General features: G+C 42.1%; 1 protein-coding gene across 4 annotated transcripts in view; it reads left to right on the top strand.

Moving 5' to 3' along the window:
* kcnab1a (potassium voltage-gated channel subfamily A regulatory beta subunit 1a) overlaps window positions 1–21,442 on the top strand; it is a 136,500-nt gene that overhangs the window by 46,181 nt on the left and 68,877 nt on the right. Inside the window, exon 1 of one of the 4 annotated variants that reach the window (XM_004561357.4) lies at window positions 4,836–5,729. The exons of 2 other annotated variants lie outside the window; for them this stretch is intronic. In XM_004561357.4, the coding sequence (XP_004561414.1) occupies window positions 5,521–5,729 (209 nt within the window). In that variant the 5' untranslated portion in view covers window positions 4,836–5,520. Of the gene's footprint in view, window positions 1–4,835; window positions 5,730–6,748; window positions 6,828–21,442 lie in introns of those variants that run through there. One more of the 4 variants, XM_076892279.1, reaches the window with a different exon arrangement.

Raw genomic sequence — 21,442 nt, 5'->3', positions numbered from 1 at the left:
GGTTTATCAAGATATCACATATTCGCAAAAGTGCTTCGACGTTTTCGGAGACGTCTGTTACCCAACAGCTCGATAGCTAGCCGGGAGCTCGAGAACGGCACAACTCCCGGCACATCATTTTCAGATCACCGCTGTCTTTCGCTACTCAGGTTAAACGTAGGTTTACATCCGGCCTACCCGACCTTCTGAGGACCCGGCCCACATAGCTCGCGAAGGCCGGGTCCTCAGGAGGATTCAGCCCATGAATTTGGACACGACCTCAGTGTTCCGATTACCAGTCCGGGACTGGTCATGCATGCTGACTGATAAAAAGCGCACCACGAACACATTTCATTGCAACTTACCGGCAGTTGTCTAGACGGTTAACAGACAGCAACAGATTCAAAGTTTCATTTCAAGTAATGGTGCATTACACAGACCTAAGCAATACAAGTAAAGTGTAATAGCTCATCACTTCAAAAATTACCATTTGCATGCGCTATTATATATTATTCACCCTGTGTAAATAGCTTACCTTCACTTCTGTGGTTCGATCGGGTTCGATGGAAGCCGAAAAAAAGACCCAGAATTTTCTTGCAGTCCCACTCAGTCAAAAAGCGCGGTCTGGCGCATGCGCAACATAAGACTCACGGTTTGGGGGTATATTTTACTGCATTTTTTAATGTAATGTTGTTACTCTTAAGAAAAGGGTATAATAAACCCATTACTTTATAATTCCTTGGCTGAGTGCAATAATAGAGTAAATTTTATATGATTTGCATAGATTATATATACCTTTCTCCAAAATAGCTTTTATCAGTGCAGCTCGTCAGATTGACAGGAAACGAGTAGCTTTTATTGTCGTAAGGACAAACGTCCCTGATGCTGTTGACTTACATCATCGCTCTCAGAGCAAAACGGCAAACAAAGTTGTAATTATGCAGTATGTACAACACAAACAGAGAACGATGTGCTGTAGTTCATTAATTTTAACAGCTCTCTAACATTTTTTACTTGTTTCTGAGAAAGAAATTGATTTTGTCATACTAAGATTTTATACACAACATATTTAATGCAAAACAAAGAATGAAATAAGCAAATCAAACATTTTCTGCTGACGCTGCGAGAAATTAAAAGCCAAGTCTGATTTTTTGGAAGTATAATTTGTTCGTAATCTACTATTAGAAATTATATGTGAGCGACTTTTAACCAAAAATCACATGAATAGATGCTCTAGGTAGAAAATACATCACGCAGAATTGTTGGCTGTGACAGCGGTGTGTAATACTGCGCTTCAAAATAACCCAAACACATGCTGCATCATATTAATGAATAATCAATTTTTCCACATCACCGCATAATTTTGCACACAAGACACATCGCTAAAAACAACTTGGACATTTCTTAATTTGCCCGGTGGGCCGATGGTGATTTTTCGCTTTTATGGGCCGATGATTTTTATTTTTTGTGATGGTATAAACAATGAAAGGTGGTGAATTGGCCAGATGCTGGTGGTGGCTATGGCAGAGCTTCCACAGAGGCCAGCAGGTGGATGAGGGAAGGGGAGGCAGGGGGAGGAGAGACCTGAGACAGCTGTAAAAGCTGCTGGTCATGATATCGGTTTGGTTATCTGGTGACAGGAGGAGATGTCCTTACTGAATCATCAGAGCTGGACAGGTGATGGAGAAACAGGTTCACCTTTTAGGTGACATGAATGAGTTGAATTTATAAACTGTTTCTGAGAGACAAATAACACCAGGATGCTTTTCTAAGTAGCTGACAGCTGATAACTGTGCAGAGGTGGGTCTAGCAAAGTTTTGCCAGGGGGGCCAGGTGGGGCATTAACAGGGAAACGGGGGCACAAAGAAATACTTTTCTTTCTTATTCTCATTTCAAATGTCTAGCTTTTAATAAATAATTATCTGAATCTTATAACCAAAGTTTTTATCTGATGTAAAATCTATAGAAATCATACATATACCAACAAGACTGTACATCACTGTCACAACAGCGTCTTTATGGCTTTTCCTGTAATACTTGGTGGGCCGGTCTCTAGTCAAAATGCCCGGGCCGATTTTTTGTCATAGTCCAGCCCTAAATGCTGAGAGTCCTTAGCTGTATACATTTTCATTTACATTTGATAAATTCTAAAAATGTATCATTTTTTGAAAAGTAGAATTGACTTGTGCGGGTTAAAACGAGTCAGTGAATATAAAATTCCTCTAAACTGACCAATAAATTTGAATTGATAGAAGTTGATTTGTGGTTTGGATTACTAACATCAGCCATTACTAACACATCAGTCTTTGCCGAGCAAAACACTGAAATCCATCTTTAGCAAAGACAAAAAGTGTAGCAGTTTCTAAACCTTCAACTAACTCGGGTGTATAATTTCTAAAGATTTGCGCTATTTTGAGAAATGACAAATTTCCAGAGTACAGACAATATAGCAGGGATGCTGTTCTCCACAGATACAACATAACAAAACTGAGAGATTGCCAGTGATTCCCACTTCTAATCTACATAAACACTCATTCGTAGCTTGAGGTATCTCATGAGGATTTCACTATGTAGTGTGTGGGCTTTTGCTGACAAAGCTTATGACCCAGCATAAATACAACATGCGTGCACCCTCCCACACACACACACACACACACACACACACACACACACACACACACACACACACACACACACACACACACACACACACACCTGTGCAAAAGTAGGACACCGTCTTGCGCTCAGAGTTATGGATGTGTCATCACTTGCTGCTTATGGGGCAGCTGCAGGGAAAACAAAAACAAAGCAGAGACAATAAACAGAGAAAAAAGGCTCAAAATGTGCAAACTAATTAATGGATCATAGAAACAGGGCCACATTTTAAGCTCACAAGATATTTTAGTCCACAGTCCTGATATTGTAATCTGGCAGTTCTTAAGTTAGTTGGACGGCCCTAAATATTTCACATAGATCAGTAATGTATGTGCCTTCATGGGACACAGCTGCAAAAACTCCTGTGGGCTGACTGCTAGAGCATTTTCAGTTTACCTTGACCCAAAGAGAGAGCCAGAAGTGATACGTCGTTTAACTGCCCCTGAAGTTTTAAAATACCCGTCATTACTCACCATTAAATCAAACCCAGAGTGTTGTAATTGTAATTGATGTTCAAATCCTGACAGTGTTGTTTGCGTGGATGTGTGGATGCGAAACTTAATGTATTTTCTGATTTTTCTGCGAAGTGAACTGCCAATTTGTTTGAGCTGGGTGTTTTATGACACAACAGGATTCAGGTTTCAGTATAAAATGTATGTACTTAGATGTTGGGAAAGTTAAATCATCTGACAGAAGCTTCGGTGAAACAATGGGACAGTTTTTGAACCAACATGTCTACCTGACTTAATGCAACAGATGTTGAAACCTCACTGTTTTTGTTTCGTTTTGTTTTTCTTCTTCTTTTTTGTTTGTTTGCTTCTTGCTTTTGGTTGTTGTATTTTTGTATTTGTTGTTATAAAATGCAAAATCTAATAAATACTTGAAATTTGAAATGTATGTACTTATGCACTGTATGTATTTGTAAAAAACAACAATGTGATATTTACACACACACACACACACACACACACACACACACACACACACACACACACACACACACACAAAAGACAGTCTGGAGCAGAATGCTCCATTTACCTCTGTTTGATACCCCTCATCGAATTACTGACAAGCACACAACAATAACACCTTACAACACACACACACACACACACAGTCACACACACACAATTGGATGTGCTGCGATCAAACACACAAAGATTTATAAATTCTGTCTCTTCTCAGCTTTGTTTAGCCTCAGCCTGCTCCTTTGCGGTCATTTTCTTTCTCCTGATCCCAGTTTCTCCACACCTCCCTCATTTCATTCATCCATCCTCTTCTCATTCTCTTTGATTTGTAGCTGCCTTTTCAGTTCGATGGATCATGTGCTAGGGGATTTCGGAAAACTGTTACTTTATGTCAGCAAATACTGTATAATCCTGACTTGCACATTTTTTATGTATGCTGCAACATCCATTTAATTTTCTAGTTACAAGCTTTATAAGCCAAAATTTCTCATTCATTCTGGTTTCAGGATGTGGCTTGGTGATAGGATATCTCACCCTTTTACCCAGTGTTGGGTACAACTAGTGCTAGTTGTACCCAACACTGAAAGCCTTTGAGACAAATAAGTAAAAAAAAACGGATGTAGTAAAAGACAAAAAAGAGAGGAAAAGAAAAAAAATGAAATGGCTCAGAGAGGATCGTGGCTAGAGTGTTAGAGAGGGAATAATAGCTTTGCTGCACTGACATTAAAGGTGCAGGAAGGAACCTTAGAAGTGTGTGACAGGTGAGCAGCAGTGAGAGACGGTGAGTGAGACAGGTAGAGTGGGAGCTAGAGAGAGAGCGCAACCGAGAGCGAGTGGGAGTGAGTGAGAGAGAGAGGCTGTCTGCTGCACCACATCTCTTTCAGTTCCCCTGAAGGTGCGCTTTTGGTAAATGTGGCTTCCCTGCTGAGAAAAAACAACAAAAAAATAAAAATAAAGAGAAGCCGGAGGAGCTCAAAACGAGCAGAGCGTCCAAAAACTGAGAACAAACATCAGTTAACGAGGGAGTCGGAAGAGTGGGGGGAGAAAAGAGAGGGGGAAACTGGGGCACGGGCACATTAGTAACACGCATTAACAAAGGACCACCGAGGAGAAGAAGTGAGGAGACGCAGGGGGGTGGGGGGTGCTGATGGCCAAAAAGTGCGATGGGGCACAGTGACAGCACCTGAGAGTGACTCCTCTGCTTTGTTTTGTCTGTCCTTGCTGCCCTGTCTCCTTATCCCTTTCCTGACCCTGTCCCCTCCTCCTCCTCCTCCTCCCTCACGCTTTCTCGCACATGCTATCGCTCGCTCTCTCTTCCCACAGTCAGACCAGGGAGAGCGCAGCGCCTGGGTCGCATCTCCATCTCTCTTGTTTCTCTTTCGCTCCTCTGCCATCCTGCTGCACCCTCTCCACCTCCACTTATTGTCATTCTGCAGCTGAAACCCTGTTAGGAAAAACAAAAATCCCCCGGCTCTGCATCAGAGGCAAGATACAGGAGAAGGAAAAACCAGCGGGGGAAATAGATTGGGGATCCCTCACAGAACTGAGGAGTCTTTGTTCTTCTCTAGCTTTTGATGACTGACCTGTTCTGCTGACTCTCCTCTGAAAGGAAATACTTAAAATGGGACACTTGATTTGAGCACAGAAGGAAAAAAAAAAGAGGAAAAGCTTTTCTTTCTTCCTTTTTTCTTCTTGCCGGTTTATCTTGCTTCACAGAACAAAGTGGTGCACATGGAGAGGGAGCATTTGCGAGAGAGCGACTGAAGACTGAAGTCCATTTACGAGGAAAATAAAAGCGAGAGACGAGGAGAACCCGAACAGAGACTGAGCTGAAGAGTCAAACAGAGGCTCCTTTCCCCTCCTCACTCCTTGTCCCGTCTGTAGTTTTCCTCTTCGCTCCCCCGACTGAAGCCCAGCCATGCAGGTGTCCATCGCCTGTACGGACCACAACCTGAAGAGGGGCAATGGGGACCACAGCAAGCAGAGCGCCACCAGCCCCAATGTGGTCAACCAGGCCAGGGCCAAGTTCCGTACCGTGGCCATCATCGCGCGAAGCTTCGGCTCCTTCACGCCACGCCACATCTCACTCAAGGAGTCGACGGGAAAACACACTGGCATGAAGTACAGGTGTGTTAGAGTATGTGTGAATAATGTGCAGTGCACTAAAGCGAGGGGCACCAATACTTTGTTTTCTTGTGTGTCCATCTCATTTACCGTATCCCAATATTTTTCTGTTATACTTACCTACAAAAATGCCCTCATATCAGTGGAGATGTGTCTATATTCTTTAATCAGTTTCAGTGTTGACGTGACATTTGATCATGTGTTTTTAGCAAATGTTTTTTTTCTCCAAAATAGGGACCCAAAGTTTTCAGATAAAGACTCTTTAGATGCATCAGCTCTTATTTAAAAAACAACAACAACAAAAATGATTGTTATCTATATCTGTAGTGACTTTCTCTGCCTTTAATCGGAAGCACCTTCTGCCAAACCTGTGTTATATTTGCTGTGAGCTTGCGCTACACTTTTAAAAATTGTGATCTGCAGACTCCAGACTGATCATTAAGTCGTGCAGAAGCTGCTCAGCCTGACGGGACTCGTAAATATAAACGCCGTCGTCTACGTGCCGGGAGATTACCGACAGCTCCCTCGGGTTCATTGCCTGTTCTGTCCGTTGCTCTGACTGCCTCGCTCCTTACAGTTCATTTACACTTTCTTTATGTCTCACACATCGTCTCGCACACATCTTTAAACCTCTCCGTCTTCCTCTCAAATGCTGAAATTCTCATGTCTCAGAAAGCCATGAATGGAAGCAGAGTCTTCTTGCTCCTGCCTCTCTCCCACACACCTAAACACTTTTCTGTCTCCTCTTCTCTCGGCCTCTCTGTGGTGTGCAGAGACAGCTCTGCAGTGTGGGCAGAGCGTCTGAGTTGGATTTGACCTCAGCAGTATTGCTGCTCAGCTGACTTGTGTGTTTGACTCTCATCGCCCGGAGCTTCGAATCTTATGTAAAATATGGTGGCATCGCTTCATTTCCGAATCTCTGCGGATGACGGCGAAATCGAGCTGAAAAGCACGTGTCAGAGGGTCTGAAATGACTGCTGGTTTCTGTGCGCGTAGCGATGAGACGGTGATGCACTGCGTTCTATTAAATAAAGCTGTTTTTATAAAAGTCAACATGTGCCAAAGCAGAAACTCGATCTGGCAGCGATTTTGCTGCAGCTGGTAAGTGTGTGGCAGCTGAAGCCAAATCAAAAATCTGCAAATGTGGCTACTTTTCATGCTCTGATGGTGATGAAAATGGTAATCGATGGAGAAAAACATTTTTCCACTTCCAACTTTGAGCAAAAGTGCAAGTTTTTTTTTCTTCTTCATTTATTTCTTTTCATTTTTTCGGATGGAAAGTGTGAAGGTATTGAACCATTGTTAGTATGAGTGATTTTATTCAACTTCAGCAAACATCAGTTGACAGCTCAGAGTTACAGTTTACTGTGAGGGCGTCTGGATGCCTTGTTGATTACTTGTGACATGGGTGCGTTTGCTTTGCACATTGAAAAGTAACTGAAGTCTTCCTCACTCCTTTTTTATTGGCCAGAGCTGCAGAGAACACACAAACTGATTATCAACAAAACATAGTGGCTGTACTAAATATTCTCTAATGCTTAATGATGTTCGGAATAGCGATGTGATGATTTATCCTCTAGTCTATTAATCGTCATTCTTTATCCTGGATATGTTGGCTTGGAAAATTGTAAAACTTTTCAGGCTAAGAGCTTCATTACATACTCACTGGAATATGAACTTGTCTAGACGCCGGGTTATGTAAGTGGGTCGTGATACTGCATGACCAGTAACTAGAGACAGGTGATACGTCACCCTGTGATGAACACCTGTGACGCACCTGAAGTCAAATTTGCAGAGCTACACTTGGCAAGGAAACTGTGTTATTAACATGAAGAGCCAAAGGAGTCTAAAAACATTATCCCACTTAAACTTTACAGTCATAAACCGCCACAGAGATCATCCCAGCGTTGTTTACCATAGTGCCGCGTCAGCGCTTTGATGATGTGAATTTAGACGCTCGCAGTAAGCTTTGGGAAGATCAGCGATTCACCTCACAGTGGGGGTCAAACGAGTATTGATTGAGCCGCCTTGAAAACAGACGTGGTTGGCAATAGCGCTGACATTACTGTGATGTCAGTAATTACAAGCACTGCAAATGAATTGCAGTCATTCCTTACTGATCATCAAATGAAGTAAACTAAAAAAGAAAATCCCAACATGTTGAGGTGATGTGGAGAGCTTACTGTTGTGGGTTTACTGTTAACGTTCTTCTGCTGCTGATGTGGGAAGAAAACAAGCAACAAGCAGACAGTTGGCTACAGTGATGCCATGAGAGTAGTGTTGTGTGTGTGCCAGGATGTTACAGCTTTAGTCGTGCTTATGTCAGCACAAATATGCCCACAGTTCAGGCAGAGTGTGTCTGTGTATATATAATATATATAACAGCTTAACAATTTAGTTTTTCCAGTTCAACTTTAAATGGAGCTCTGTACACATCTGCACACACTCCCTTAAACATGGCTCCCTGTACAGGAGAGTGAGCCATATGCCAGCACAGTCATCCTGTCAGTTTGTCTTCAAGCTTTCAGTTGACAGACGGTGGTGAAAACATGACTTGTGACAATAGACGAGGACAGGCTAGAGTTTCTTCTCACTGCTGCACAGAAACAATGAGCAGAAAAATGGAGAGAAAAGAGGAGAGAGATGGAAACGAAAAGAGACGGAGAGACGATACCAGCGCGAGTGCTAATCGTTCCACGCAGCATTGTCTTCTCCTGACAGTAATGCTGATGGACAGTATGGGAGGAGATAGTCCCACACTGTCCATCTCTACCACTCTTTCCCATCTCTCTCTCTGCTTTTTTTCGTTTCAGGAAGTGAACCCGGGGTTGCGCACACCATCTGCTCTGGCACTGCAGTGTAGGTGAAAGCATGACAACAGGAGAGGTGTTTCATTCTCTGCGTGCACCTGTGCGTGTGTGTATGTGCTCCTCACAGCACAATAATACACACACACTCTGCTGCCGCTGCAGCACAGGCCTGCAGTGTTTATTCCCTTTAAATACAAAGTTATTTGTTTTGTGCCTCGAACCACAAAATAAATAATCATAAACGTCTTTGTGAATTGTGGTGAAAAAAAAGAGTCAAAAAACGATCAAACTAGCACAATGCGGCTTCTGTTTGTTTTGTACAGCGCACCCACTGGGCATGTCCGCCTTTGTAAAAGATCGACGTAACCACTGTGATGTCAACTGTTTTGAAGCCGCTGCCTTTTGTGCTCATTTTGAAGCTAAATACGATGATATTTGGATGAGAGGCTCGAGCTCGGGAGTGATCCGCTGATGCTAAACCAAGATGTGATGGGAAGGTTGTAATTTACTGTTAGAAGTAATTTACTGCAAAAAGCAAAATGTTTGACTTTTATTACAAGAACCAAGGGAATGAGGGAAGTACACCAATAAATATGTCATTACTAGTCATAGAGATCAAAACTTTTTTTGCCCCTACAAGACTGTGAACAGAATTATTTCTATTCTGTTGGGATTTACTTGCTTTCATAGCTATCCTCAAGCTGGTATTTGGGGAACTTCAGTTTTTGGCTCATTGTTTTTAAGGTTGAAGTTGAATCTTGGACAGGTGAAAATTTAGAGAGGGTTTGTAGTGATAGCAGTAATCTAATTGTTGTCATATTCAGTTAGGACTTGTACAGAAGTGCATCAATACTTGCCTTATTAATTCATTAGCTGATGGAATATGTTGTCGTCGTGCCGTATGCAAGTCTGACTGAGTAGAAATCATTGGAATCATTTTTGAATGATTTCAGACACGGGAACATGACTGACTTTGGAGACAGAAAAGGAACTCTAAACATGGAGACAAGAGATAAACATAAAGACAAGGCTGACTAAATGTGGGACACAGGCATGGATGACATTAGATGATTAGATGACAAAATGAAGACGAGAAAACACAATATTACACAAAGCAGAAACACAACTAAAAGAACCAGAACCAGGAATATAAAATAAATATAAAATAAATCAGAATCTAAAGAGTCTAAATACATAAACACAGAGTCACAGACCCAGGACCATATAAATATAAATATAAAAAAGTAGGAGAGATTTGTAACTTTTGATTTAAAAGAAATAAATGTGAATGTGGTTGTGAAAAGAAAGGTACGCTTTTGTTAAAACATATTGTGAAATGTCAGGTATAGCATTATGTCCACTGGCAGGTGACGTGACTAACACTGAATATCTCTTCTTCGTGGCACCTGTTAGTGGGTGGGTGCAGGTGAACATTTCATCCTCAAAGTTGATGTGTTAAAAGCAGTGAAAATGGGTGAGTGTGAGGATTTGATTGAGTTTGACAAGGACCAAATTATGATGGTTAGACTGGGTCAATCTGCAATGGTCAGTATCAAAAGTGGTCCAAGGAAGAAACAGAGGTGAATCAGCAACAGGGTAATAGGAAGCCAAGGTTCATCGATGCATGTGGTGAGTGAAGGCTGGCCCGTGTGCTCCGATCTAACAGACAAATTACTGTAGCTCGCATGGTTGATGCTGGTTCTCATTTAAAGTTGTCAGAGAGCAGATAAGGAGCTGCATAGCCTCAGACCTGTTGGGGTGCCCGTGCAGTCCAATTCAGAATTACCAACAATGGGCATGTGAGCTTCAGGACTGAGCCACAGAGCAATGGAAGGAGGTGGCTTGGTTTGATCCTGCTTTCTTTTACGTGGATAGCTGGGTGAATGTGCATCACCTACCTGGGGAACACCTGGTACCTGAATGCATAAAAATAGTTCAGGAATGGTTTAAGAGAACAGCAATGAGTTTGAGGCAATTTCCCAGATCTCCATCCAATCAGGCATCTGTGGGATGTGCTGATCCATGGAGTCCCCACCTCACAACTTACAGGACTTAAAGGATCTGTAGCTAACATCTTGGTACCAGATCACAGCACACCTTCAGGAGTCTAGTGGAGTCCATGCCTTGATGGGTCAAAGTGTAATGCCTAATTAGTGTATGATAAGCAATCATATAAGATGAATTTGATGTTAAAAAAGAGGCAGGTTGATTTGGCTAAAATTAATAATAATTAGCTGTGTATATACTTAAGTTTATTAGTACAGGAAATTCTGTATTACAAGCACAGATCCAGCTTCAGCATCAGTACTAACACAGACCCATTACAGCTTCAGCTCTAGCAGATTAACTTGTATTTGCCAATTGCCATGCAGCTCAGCCAAAGCTTTAATTTCCCATTACTGCATGCTAATGCTGATATTCAATCATCTTAGGATTCTAAATGTTTGTTTATATAAATCTCATTCTGTTTAGGTCGACTTTGTTCTACACCAACAGATGGAGAAAACTGTTTTAAAGGAGGGGGGTGGCGTTGTTGTGGGAACAGCAGGGGTGTCAGGTGTGACTGTGAGGTAATGGCAAATGGTTTACAGGACTCACGGGTCTAGTAGGAGGCTCCCTCAGCAGAATTTGGCTTAGGGCTCCAGGGAGGCAAGGACCAGCTTTGAGTTTTACTTTTGTCACAGTGCACGGCATCTGTTGGGCACCCTCCTATTCCTTTGTGCAGTCATTTCAGAGACATATGTGACTTTTACTTGTGAAGCTACCGTGGGGCTACGGATTGGCTCAGAGGAGCATAGAGAGGCAAAGTCAACACTATCTGGCAAATAAGCCTCCACTGCAGAAGCTGCTATTAGAAACATTCATGACTTTAACACCCTAAGTTGAATGGTCACATCACGAGCATGGAACATCAGCACCTCTCCCGAAGAGAACTGATATCGTGAAGTAATCTGCCTGTCTTTTGAAAAAGCTTCTGCACTGCTGAGTCTTCTCTGCCCTGCTGTTATTGCAGAAATGCGGAATCTAAACAAGCTACCGCCTTTTGCTCAGAGAAGCTCTTCTGACGAGCGGCAGCGTGGCGGGAGGACAGAGATACTGAACAAACAACAGTGTTAGATTGTTTTCTTTTGGAAATGCCGCACAGATCTAAATTTGTGACGTGATCAAAGCAACATGCTGTTGATAAAGGCTGAGTTCCAAGGTTTTCCTCCTTCTGACAGAGAGCCTGGAAGTCTTGGATTCACTTTGAATCTCTATGACTTATCTGTCCTTAGGCCTCACTTTTTGAAGAGTATTCTGTATTCTCCTAAAAGAACACGTGTAACAGAGGTGGGATCATGAAAAGCGAGGTAGTATTTACCTGAAGTGACTCTAGCTCTATGTGGTCTTTTAACAGCAGCTGTCCCTGCATTCTCAGGTCACTGAGTACACACAGGGAACAGGATGCCACTTTACACTGTGTTTTACCAAGCGTGCTACCACCTCAATGCACCAATCGCTCTCAGGATGTCGAAGGAGTTGCCCGGGCTTCATGTTAACACTGTGTCTCACCTCGTGCTGAACCAATGTCCACCCTGTGCTTTGACAGATGTATTTGAGGACACACACACACACACACACACACACACACACACACACACACACACACACACACACACACACACACACACACACACACACACACACACATACAGTCATGTGAAAAAGAGTTATCTCAGGACTCTTTGCAGTCCTGTGAAAACTGAGTACATCTTTACAACCTCCACAGCAACTGCTAATATTTTATTAGCAGTGCTAATAAAATGCACTTGATTAACTGATCATCATCAAGTGTGAGCACCTCTATAAAAGCAGAAGTTATGGCAGTTTGCTGGTCTAGAGCATTTTGGTGTGTGTTAACAGAGCTACGATCTTCCCAGGAGTGGACGGCCCAGCAAATTCACTCCAAGGTCAGAGGAACTACAAATACTCTGTACACTGAAAAATCTACTTCCCTCCAAAATCGAATAGGGTTGCACAACTTCTAGAACGAAGTCCTTCGGACGGATGAGACCAGGCTGGAGATCTTTAGCAGTAATGCACAGCACATGTCTGAGGATTGTTTTGCAACTACTACTGTATACAAATGTATTCTAGAGTCAAATGTGAGTGAGGCCCAGAATGCTTCATGCAACAAGCACAGCAGCAAATCTAAAACAGAAAAACTAATCGCAGCATTGCAACGGCCTAAAGTTCAAAGTTCCGACCTCAGCCTGACTGAAATGCTGTGCATACATGAATATCTCAGTGAACCTCAACTCTGTAAAGAAGAGTGGGACAAAATCCCTCCATAACAATGTGAGTATGATTAAGTCACACAGAAAACAATTACTTCACCTTATTACTGTTTATATTTGGTTCTTAGAGTTACTGAATCACGAGGTGTGCTTAATTTTTCACATGACTGTATGACAGTCACAATACCAAATTGTCCTAGCTCACTGTTCATTGTATTTTTTATTTTGCTATGAATGTGTGGGTTTGAATGTCTAATGTGTCCATCATACAAGGAGTTTAATGGGTTATAGCCAATGCCAGGGATGAGTAACTGACACGCAGCAAACCAGTGGAGTGGAAACAGGAAATTCAGATAAACTGGCAAATATTCGTAACAAGAAAAATTACACGCTCACAGAAAGCTGCTTATTTATCAGTGTTTCTGCTTAATAGTATGAAGTAAAAGGGTTCGACATTCACATTTATGTTGGTAGAAAGAAGAAGAGACTGTTCGTCTAAAAAACTGCCACTGGTTTAAATGTGATTGGGCCATATGTGGCACAAGAAAAATAATTTGAAAAACTTGGCAGGAAAAAAAGCTAATTCCCGATGACCTTTCAACATGTGTTGCAATGAAAAAGACATGAAGGCTTTGTGAAAACTGGGCAAGCTTTTGCATGAGCTAATTCACACACTGCTAATTTGGCAGAAGAGGGTTGGTGTCAGCTCAGTTACTGTACATTGCCTGCTGAGAGCTTGCACAGTGTTGTGAAAGGCCGGATTAGCAACTTCTGTAAAAGGAAAAAAAGAGTGCCCATGTGTTGTGGCGTTCTACGGAGGAGCTGTGAAACGAGAAAGATGATAATGAATAAAGGAAGGAATTCTTTGCCTGCTGGTCCCGCTCCAAAACCACCAAACAACAAACACTCAACAGCCCTAACCAATGCATTATCTATGCTTGTTGCTATGGTAATCGTGTCCTCGACTCTATAGTGCCATCATTCAATTTGGAACACTTTAAAAGACATCCACACACACACACTCACTCCTGTTTAACATCATTTTAGAGGACGTCGCCATGACTAACGCTCATTTCCTGAGACTCACTCTAACCTGAAACACAGTCACAGCTGACTTTAACTAACACAGCCCGTAAACTGTCCGAACAGACTAGTTACTTGTCTCCAGAAGATCGCCAAAAAACCCGCAGATACACAACGAGTACTTCAAGCAGAGGGTAAAAGTCAACTGAAGCCAGCTGAGGACTAACAGACATAACTGGGTGGAAACATGGAGGGGGATATGATGTGATGCGATAAAAGCAGAATAAACAGCGAGTTTTCCATTCAAATATTGTGCAAAGTTTGAGCAAATTCCCCAAAACTGCCAAAACAATGCAGTTTAATGTCTGTTCTCATTTACAACCATTATGCAAATATCAGTAATAGCTGACTGAGATAAACAGCTGGTGGCACTAAATCTCCAGTCAGGTGCTATTAAGCAAAGGAAGAAGGATACAGCTTGAAAACTTGACATAGTTAAGGAAGCACAGTCAGACCTCCAATTATGGAGACGTGGGCTGCGTTTTGTGGTTGCTGTTTTTGTTGCTGCTCTTTGCATTGTCCATATCAGTCAGTGTTATGCACATGCTGACAGCGCTCCTTAAAAGTATGTGGCTGGAAGCGCGCTCGGTGTCGTAATTACTTAAAAAGTTGCTGATGTAAGAGTAGGTGGTGAAGATGTTGTACTAATTGGTACTGATTTCAGCATAACTGGTGATCTAAAAGAAAACTGAGGTTCATAATTTATTATTTTTTTTGTTACATGTCTCCTAAAAAAGCTAAACAAGCCTCACAACTACTGTACTTTCATATTCCCCTAGATCACTGCTAAATGGCATAATTTAAATAATAAAATAAATCTCTTCTAAGGAGCCTTCATGGGGGTTTGACGGGTGGGTCTTTTCAAAGGTAGCAAAAGCCGCTATTTAAATCACTCAAGTGATGCTGGGATGATTAGAGGAGCATAGAAAAGCAAAAAGGGAGGCAAAAATGAAAAAGAGAAGAAAGAGGTGTGTCAAATCTACAAATTATACAAGTAAATCCCTATGAGTGCTTATCATATTGAACTGTGGGAGGAATAACAAAGTGTGATTGTCTGTGAACTGTTTCTCTGTCCTTGAGCGTCCTGTGAGGCGCTGATAGGAGCTAATATTAATTATAGCGACAGGTCCGCAGCTGAAACTGGCGCTGACTTCAAACCTTTTATCTCATATGTGACAAAAATTGATAAGAATAACAGCTCGCTGTGGGTAGCCGTGCAAAATATATCACACAGTCAGTGGCAGCTGACTTTGTCATTCATTGTTGTTCTTTAATTAGATCCCAGTAGCATGCTAGATACTGAGCCCAGTCTCAGCTCGTCACTTTTGGGCATTTGGTTCGGGGCATTTGACAATTTGGCTTTTTTTCCTTTTCTTTTTTCTTTGTTTTTGTAAAAAAACAATGAAAAGTTGAATTTTTAACCAAACCACCTAAACCTAACCATAGGTAGATTCTGTTGTTCTGTTAAATAGGAGTGTCTGTGCATCCAGTGCTGACACAGACAGACTAAAGGATGACTTTCGTATGTGTTTCATACTGCTGTGATAAAGCAGCACTATTTGACACCTTTGGAGAGAGAACAAGATGTACCAGAGTTGAGAATAGCATGGTCAACTTTTTCCCCCATAAAGATGACATTTGGAGACATCTCTTGTAGATTTAATGAAAAGTTTTGACACCTTGGTATATATCGATAAAGATCTTTTGACTATTATTACAATAGTTTCCAGATGTTTTTAAAGGGAAGCTGCACAGGCAGATACCATTGTCACTAACATCTGATGGATACAAAGTCATTTTGTTCTGTAAGCAGTTCTGATACACGACAGAAACCACTCAGAAAAGGGATGTTCCCGGATGGTTTGTCATTGTTTTTGGTGTATTGTTTTGGTGTAAGTAAAGTAGCCCAGTATTGCAGATGTTTTTGGATTGCTAAGGTTCTTATTCTGTTTAGTGTCCAACTGTTTTAGCTCATGTAAGCAAAAAAAAAAGACTTTATTCGCACTGCCCGTGTTATTAGTGCTTGTGGTTATCAGCGTGTTGATCCTCCAAGGATTCATTAGTCCCTCTAGAAGCTGGTAATTAATCCTTCATCCCAGAAACAAGCTTCTTAGCAATTACCACAAAGTTGTTCTCTTTCGTTTTGTTAAATCTGTTTTTGGTTTCTCAAGTTAAAGTGCAACATTTAGCTAATTTTGATGTTTCTGCCATCCTAACAGCAGCAGGACGTTTGCTTGATTTCTTAAAGGTTCGTGCATCAGCAGTGGCGTGCACAGACATTTTGGGGGGCAAGTGCTCCAGGGGGAAAAAAGGGCACTTTTTGCATATGTGGAAAACCTTTTCTTTGTATAATAAAAAAATCGCACAGGTTAAATGCAATTTGACTTTTATTTTCTCCTTTCTCAGCCTCTCTTTCCTAGGCATTATGCTTGCTGAAATTAGTAAATAAATAGACCAAAATGTATGAGAACGAATAAGACTGACTGTGGTCATTACAAGAACAGGGCAGAATGGTCGTTTTCACAGGCAATTGGGAACTGCCCATTTTTCCTTTAGCAAATTAATGTGTTAATGTTGCCAATATGTTACACCAAAAAAAATTAACATGTCTAACCAGTGCTTCTCAAAACTTTTAACACCCCCAACACCGTACCCTTCAAACTACCAATAACAACGTCACTGTTCTGTCACAATCAGGTCACAACACAGTGCGTAAATGTCTGCGAGCATCGCTGAGTCAGTAACAACCAGTTAGGCTAAAGACTGCATCTTTAGACAGTTGGACGGTGTTCTAACTTTCTCACAGGAGACACCTACTAAAGACAGTCAAAGACATTAATTTCAATCTTACCAAAGTAGGACAGTAGTTGACGTTAGTTATGGAAAGGCTAATCCACAAAAACGGAGAAACGTCCATAATTCTATTATTCATAATCATGTCAAGGTTTTAGGTTTTTCTGCAGTTCCATCTCTAAAAAGTGTGATGTCTTCCCGTCACTGACTTCAGTTTGAAAACTTTGTATTTATTCACAGATTTCCGTGAGATCATCCTAAAATTTGTAACGAAAAATGGGCTCAAAAGAGCCCTCTGCCTAACGGCATGTAGCCTTAGCCTATAGCATAACGTGATATTTTCAATAGTGTATGCAAAAAGGTCGGAATTGATGGAGAGTGGGGTTGCCTAAATGGTTTAGGTTACATTTTAAATGTGTCGTTTTTTTGTTTATCCATATGGATGGATGGAGGGGTAAGCTGGCAAAGTTTGTCATGTGCAGTTTCTGACAGGCTACTTCACAACAAAACAATTGCAGGTTGGTCTTAGAGGGCAAACAGAATAATTTCACTCGATTCATGGGTTACCTGACTGGTTGGGAAGGGAAAGAGCTGCCGTGTTGTCCGCCGTGGCTCCCAGTCGCTATAGTTAGCCTACTATGCCTACTCCAAGTAGTCCTGTGTCATGCCGCTGCTACACGCCTCACAACAAATGAACTGCAAGCGTGTTCACGTGACACGGTGACAGTGAAAAAGCGACAGGGTTCGGGTGTCTTTGAAGAAGGGGCACAAATCAAGCCATTATTTTCACACCTTTTTAAATCGCGCAGCTTTAAAAAAAAAAAAAATCACGTCTTTCAAAAGGGCACTTTTTTGGACTGAGGGCAAAAGGGCAAGTGCTTCAGCACCACCTCGTCTCTATCTGTGCACGCCAGTGTGCATCAGGTTCACATAAACCAGGAAGAGATACAGTTTTGTGCAAAAGTTTTGAGTCAGACATTATTTTTTTACGTTTTGCTTCCAGGGAGCCAGAGTCTTTTGTAATCTTTTAAAATGGACTTAAGCAATAGTTTTCCAACTTTCTGAAGTCTGAAGACTTTCAGAGACTTTCCACTCTGGAGAAACTACTTACAGCTAGCATGCCTAAGAAAGTGTTAAGGTATAAAGGTGCTCATACTAAATATTGACTTTTAAACTTTTTAGAATTGCTGCTTCTTAAAAAAAATCACCCATCTATGTTTGTGCATGTTTCAATAAATCGCTGCACATATTTCACATTTTCCCAGCAAAATATAAAAAAAATCAAGACTAGCGTGAGACTTTTGAAGAGTACTACATAGAGCTGGGTGATAGAACGATAACGATATGTATCGCGATATAACTTTTACTCGATAGAGAAATTAAGCTATCGCGATAGACCTCGCCGCTCTTGTCCTCTTAAAAAAAAAAAAAAAAAAGGTCAGCCGATCCAAATTAAGTAGCGCAGAGCCGAACCAATCACAGCCGCAGCGTCAAGTCGCGTGACTTGTTACGTACAGCACAAGTGCCAAGCCGCACGTGTGTTTGTTTGGGAAGCAGCCAGCGGGTAATGGAGCCAGCGCATAATGGAGGAAATGAGTGTGCCGACTAGAAAAATCAACCGAGCGTGACCGAAGAGAAAACAGATGATGGTTCCAATGCCGGAGAGATTGTCGAACGGAAGAGCCATAGAAGTTCCGTAGTGTGAAGGTATTTCGGCTATTTCAAGTCTGACAAAAAACAGAGTAGCGTGCACTGTAAATTGTGCCGAAAGCAAGTCTGGAAATACAATAAACTGGTGCATGCGTCACACTGTGCGCCACGTTATTGTTTCGGTGAAATGAATTTCTACAATACTGTTACTGTTAATTCTACTCTCTGCAGTGTTTAAATGCTTACATATACACACAGTTACTGTCCATCCACACATACGACTCGGTTCTGCTTCTATGCCGCAGCTTTGTTTACTTTTTCCCACCGAGGCTTCTAGACTTCTGATTGGCCAACATTTCTGCACGGTTAGGAATCTAGCGCCACCTGCTGCTTTGGCATGTTCATAGCAGCGTTTTCCTTCATTTCTGCCTTCATGTGTGGACGGGATTATTTTTTAAAACGAAAACCGAAAATCTCCGTTTTCAAAAATACCCGTGTATGTGTGGACGTAGCCTCAGTCTCTGACTGGAAGCGCTAATTCGTCATTCAGCTTTTGTCAGACTAAAGTAACTGTTAAAACTGTTTGAAAAGCTCAGCTATACAACAAGGAGAGATTGAGAATTTCCTTTTAGTTCTCAGTTTATTTGATATTGACAAAAGTTAGTCAATTGTGTCTGTTCTTCTGTAAAACAAACTAAGATTTATTTTTAGAATTAATACTTTGTTTCTAAGTGGAATTGACAATTTAGTCTGTTTCATTTGTTCTATTTTGAAACTTAAACGCTTTAGCGGCTGCCTTTTGTGTAGTTTGCAATATTTGCCTTTATTTATCTGAAAAAGTCTCATGCTCCTTAAGTACATCTACCCTGTTGAACTTATTATGGGAAATAATTATTTAAAAACAAGCTGCTGATTATTTCACATTTTACTTGTGAGCAACGGCACATTTAAATCTTACAAATATAGTTATTTGGCTTATATCGTGATAGATATCGTTATCGCCTGAAATGAAAAAAACATATCGTGATATGAAAAAATCTCATATCGCCCAGCTCTAGTACTGCATAATGGATAAAATGTTTGCCTGTTAAATATAAACCATGAATAATCAAAGGGTCATTGATCAATAATCGATTGAGTTATATGCTGGTACTCTTCTTGACCCTCTTCTCCTCTTAATTATAGAAGATACAGGTGTGGAAAGTGCTGTAAGTTTCAGAGGAGACACACACTGTCACTGTGTAAGCTGTAGTGGGATGTATGACAAAAAGCAAAAATTACTACGCTTCCTTTGACATTGTTTCAAATCACACAAGTTGAAAATTGTGCCAAAAAGCAGAACAAAGCTGCACAGCTCTCTCTCTCGCCTCCAGCTAAAACTCTCTGCGTCCTGACAGCCATGCCAGTGTTGAAACCACATGTCCATCAGCCAAAATGCTCTATGTGTGTGTGTATGTGTAACAGCTGATCCCTTCAGGATGCCTGTCTCTTTCACACTACATCTCCTGACAGCTCTTTTGCTGCATTTTCCAGGATTAACTGTGATTGTGGTCCCGCTGGTCAGGAAACGTGAAGTTATATACATTTGTGCATCGCACCATTTGTCCCTGCTAGCAGCAGCCATAAATCAAACTGTGAATACTTCACCTTGATCTTTTTTTTTTTTTATCAAGAGATTATAGAAACTTATATACATTGTATTGTATGCATCTTACATGACATATTTTCTCAAACATTTCTTTCCCAATCATTTTAACTTTTTCTTGTTAAACAAAAGAGAAATTAAAATACAAAAAAACATCATACCAACAGAAGAACAGGAAATTGAGGAAAGAAAAAAAAGGAGAAAAGAAAAAAAATTAAATATTAAATAAATAAATAAAATAAATGGTGGTCCCCATCTTTAAGAAAGGGGACCGGAGGGTGTGTTCCAACTACAGGGGGATCACACTCCTCAGCCTCCCTGGGAAAGTCTATGCCAGGGTGCTGGAAAGGAGAGTTCGTCCGTTAGTCGAACCTCGGATACAGGAGGAACAATGCGGTTTTCGTCCTGGTCGCGGAACACTGGACCAGCTCTTTATCCTCTCCAGGATACTTGAGGGTTCATGGGAGTTTGCCCAACCAGTCTACATGTGTTTTGTGGACTTGGAGAAGGCATTCGACCGTGTCCCTCGGGGTGTCCTGTGGGAGGTGTTGCGGGAGTATGGGGTGTCTGGCCCATTGCTACGGGCCATTCGATCCCTATACAACCGTTGCAAGAGCTTGGTTCGCATTGCTGGCAATAAGTCGGACTCGTTCCTGGTGGGTGATGGGCTCCGCCAGGGCTGCCCTTTGTCTCCGGTTCTGTTCATAATTTTTATGGACAGGATTTCTAAGCGCAGCCAAGTGGCGGAGGGCTTTCGCTTTGGTGGCCTCAGAATCTCATCTCTGATCTTTGCAGATGATGTGGTTCTGTTGGCTTCATCGGGTGAGGGCCTCCAGCTCGCACTGGAACGGTTCGCAGCCGAGTGTGAAGCAGCGGGAATGAGGATCAGCACCTCCAAATCTGAGGCCATGGTTCTCAGCCGGAAAAGGGTGGAGTGCCCACTCCGGGTCGGGGATGAGTTCCTGCCCCAAGTGGAGGAGTTCAAGTATCTTGGGGTCTTGTTCGCGAGTGATGGGAGAAGGGAGCCGGAGATCGACAGACGGATTGGGGCTGCAGCTGCAGTAATGCGGACGCTGCACCGGTCCGTCGTGGTGAAGAGGGAGCTGAGTGTAAAAGCGAAGCTCTCAATTTACCGGTCGATCTACGTCCCTACCCTCACCTATGGCCACGAGCTGTGGGTAGTGACCGAAAGAACGAGATCGCGGATACAAGCGGCAGAAATGAGCTTCCTCCGAAGGGTGGCTGGCCTCTCCCTTAGAGATAGGGTGAGAAGCTCGGCCATCCGGGAGGGGCTCAGAGTAGAGCAGCTGCTGCTCCACATCGAAAGGAGCCAGCTGAGGTGGTTCGGGCATCTGACAAGGATGCCCCCTGGGCGCCTCCTGGGTGAGGTGTTCCAGGCATGTCCCACCGGGAGGAGGCCCCGGGGCAGACCCAGGACACGCTGGATTATATCTCTCG

This window comes from Maylandia zebra, linkage group LG14 (genome assembly GCF_041146795.1).
Source record: "Maylandia zebra isolate NMK-2024a linkage group LG14, Mzebra_GT3a, whole genome shotgun sequence".
In the NCBI taxonomy this organism is placed as follows: domain Eukaryota; kingdom Metazoa; phylum Chordata; class Actinopteri; order Cichliformes; family Cichlidae; genus Maylandia; species Maylandia zebra.
The sequence above is the reverse complement of the archived record's forward strand: the minus strand, read 5'-3'. Positions and strand labels throughout refer to the sequence as shown.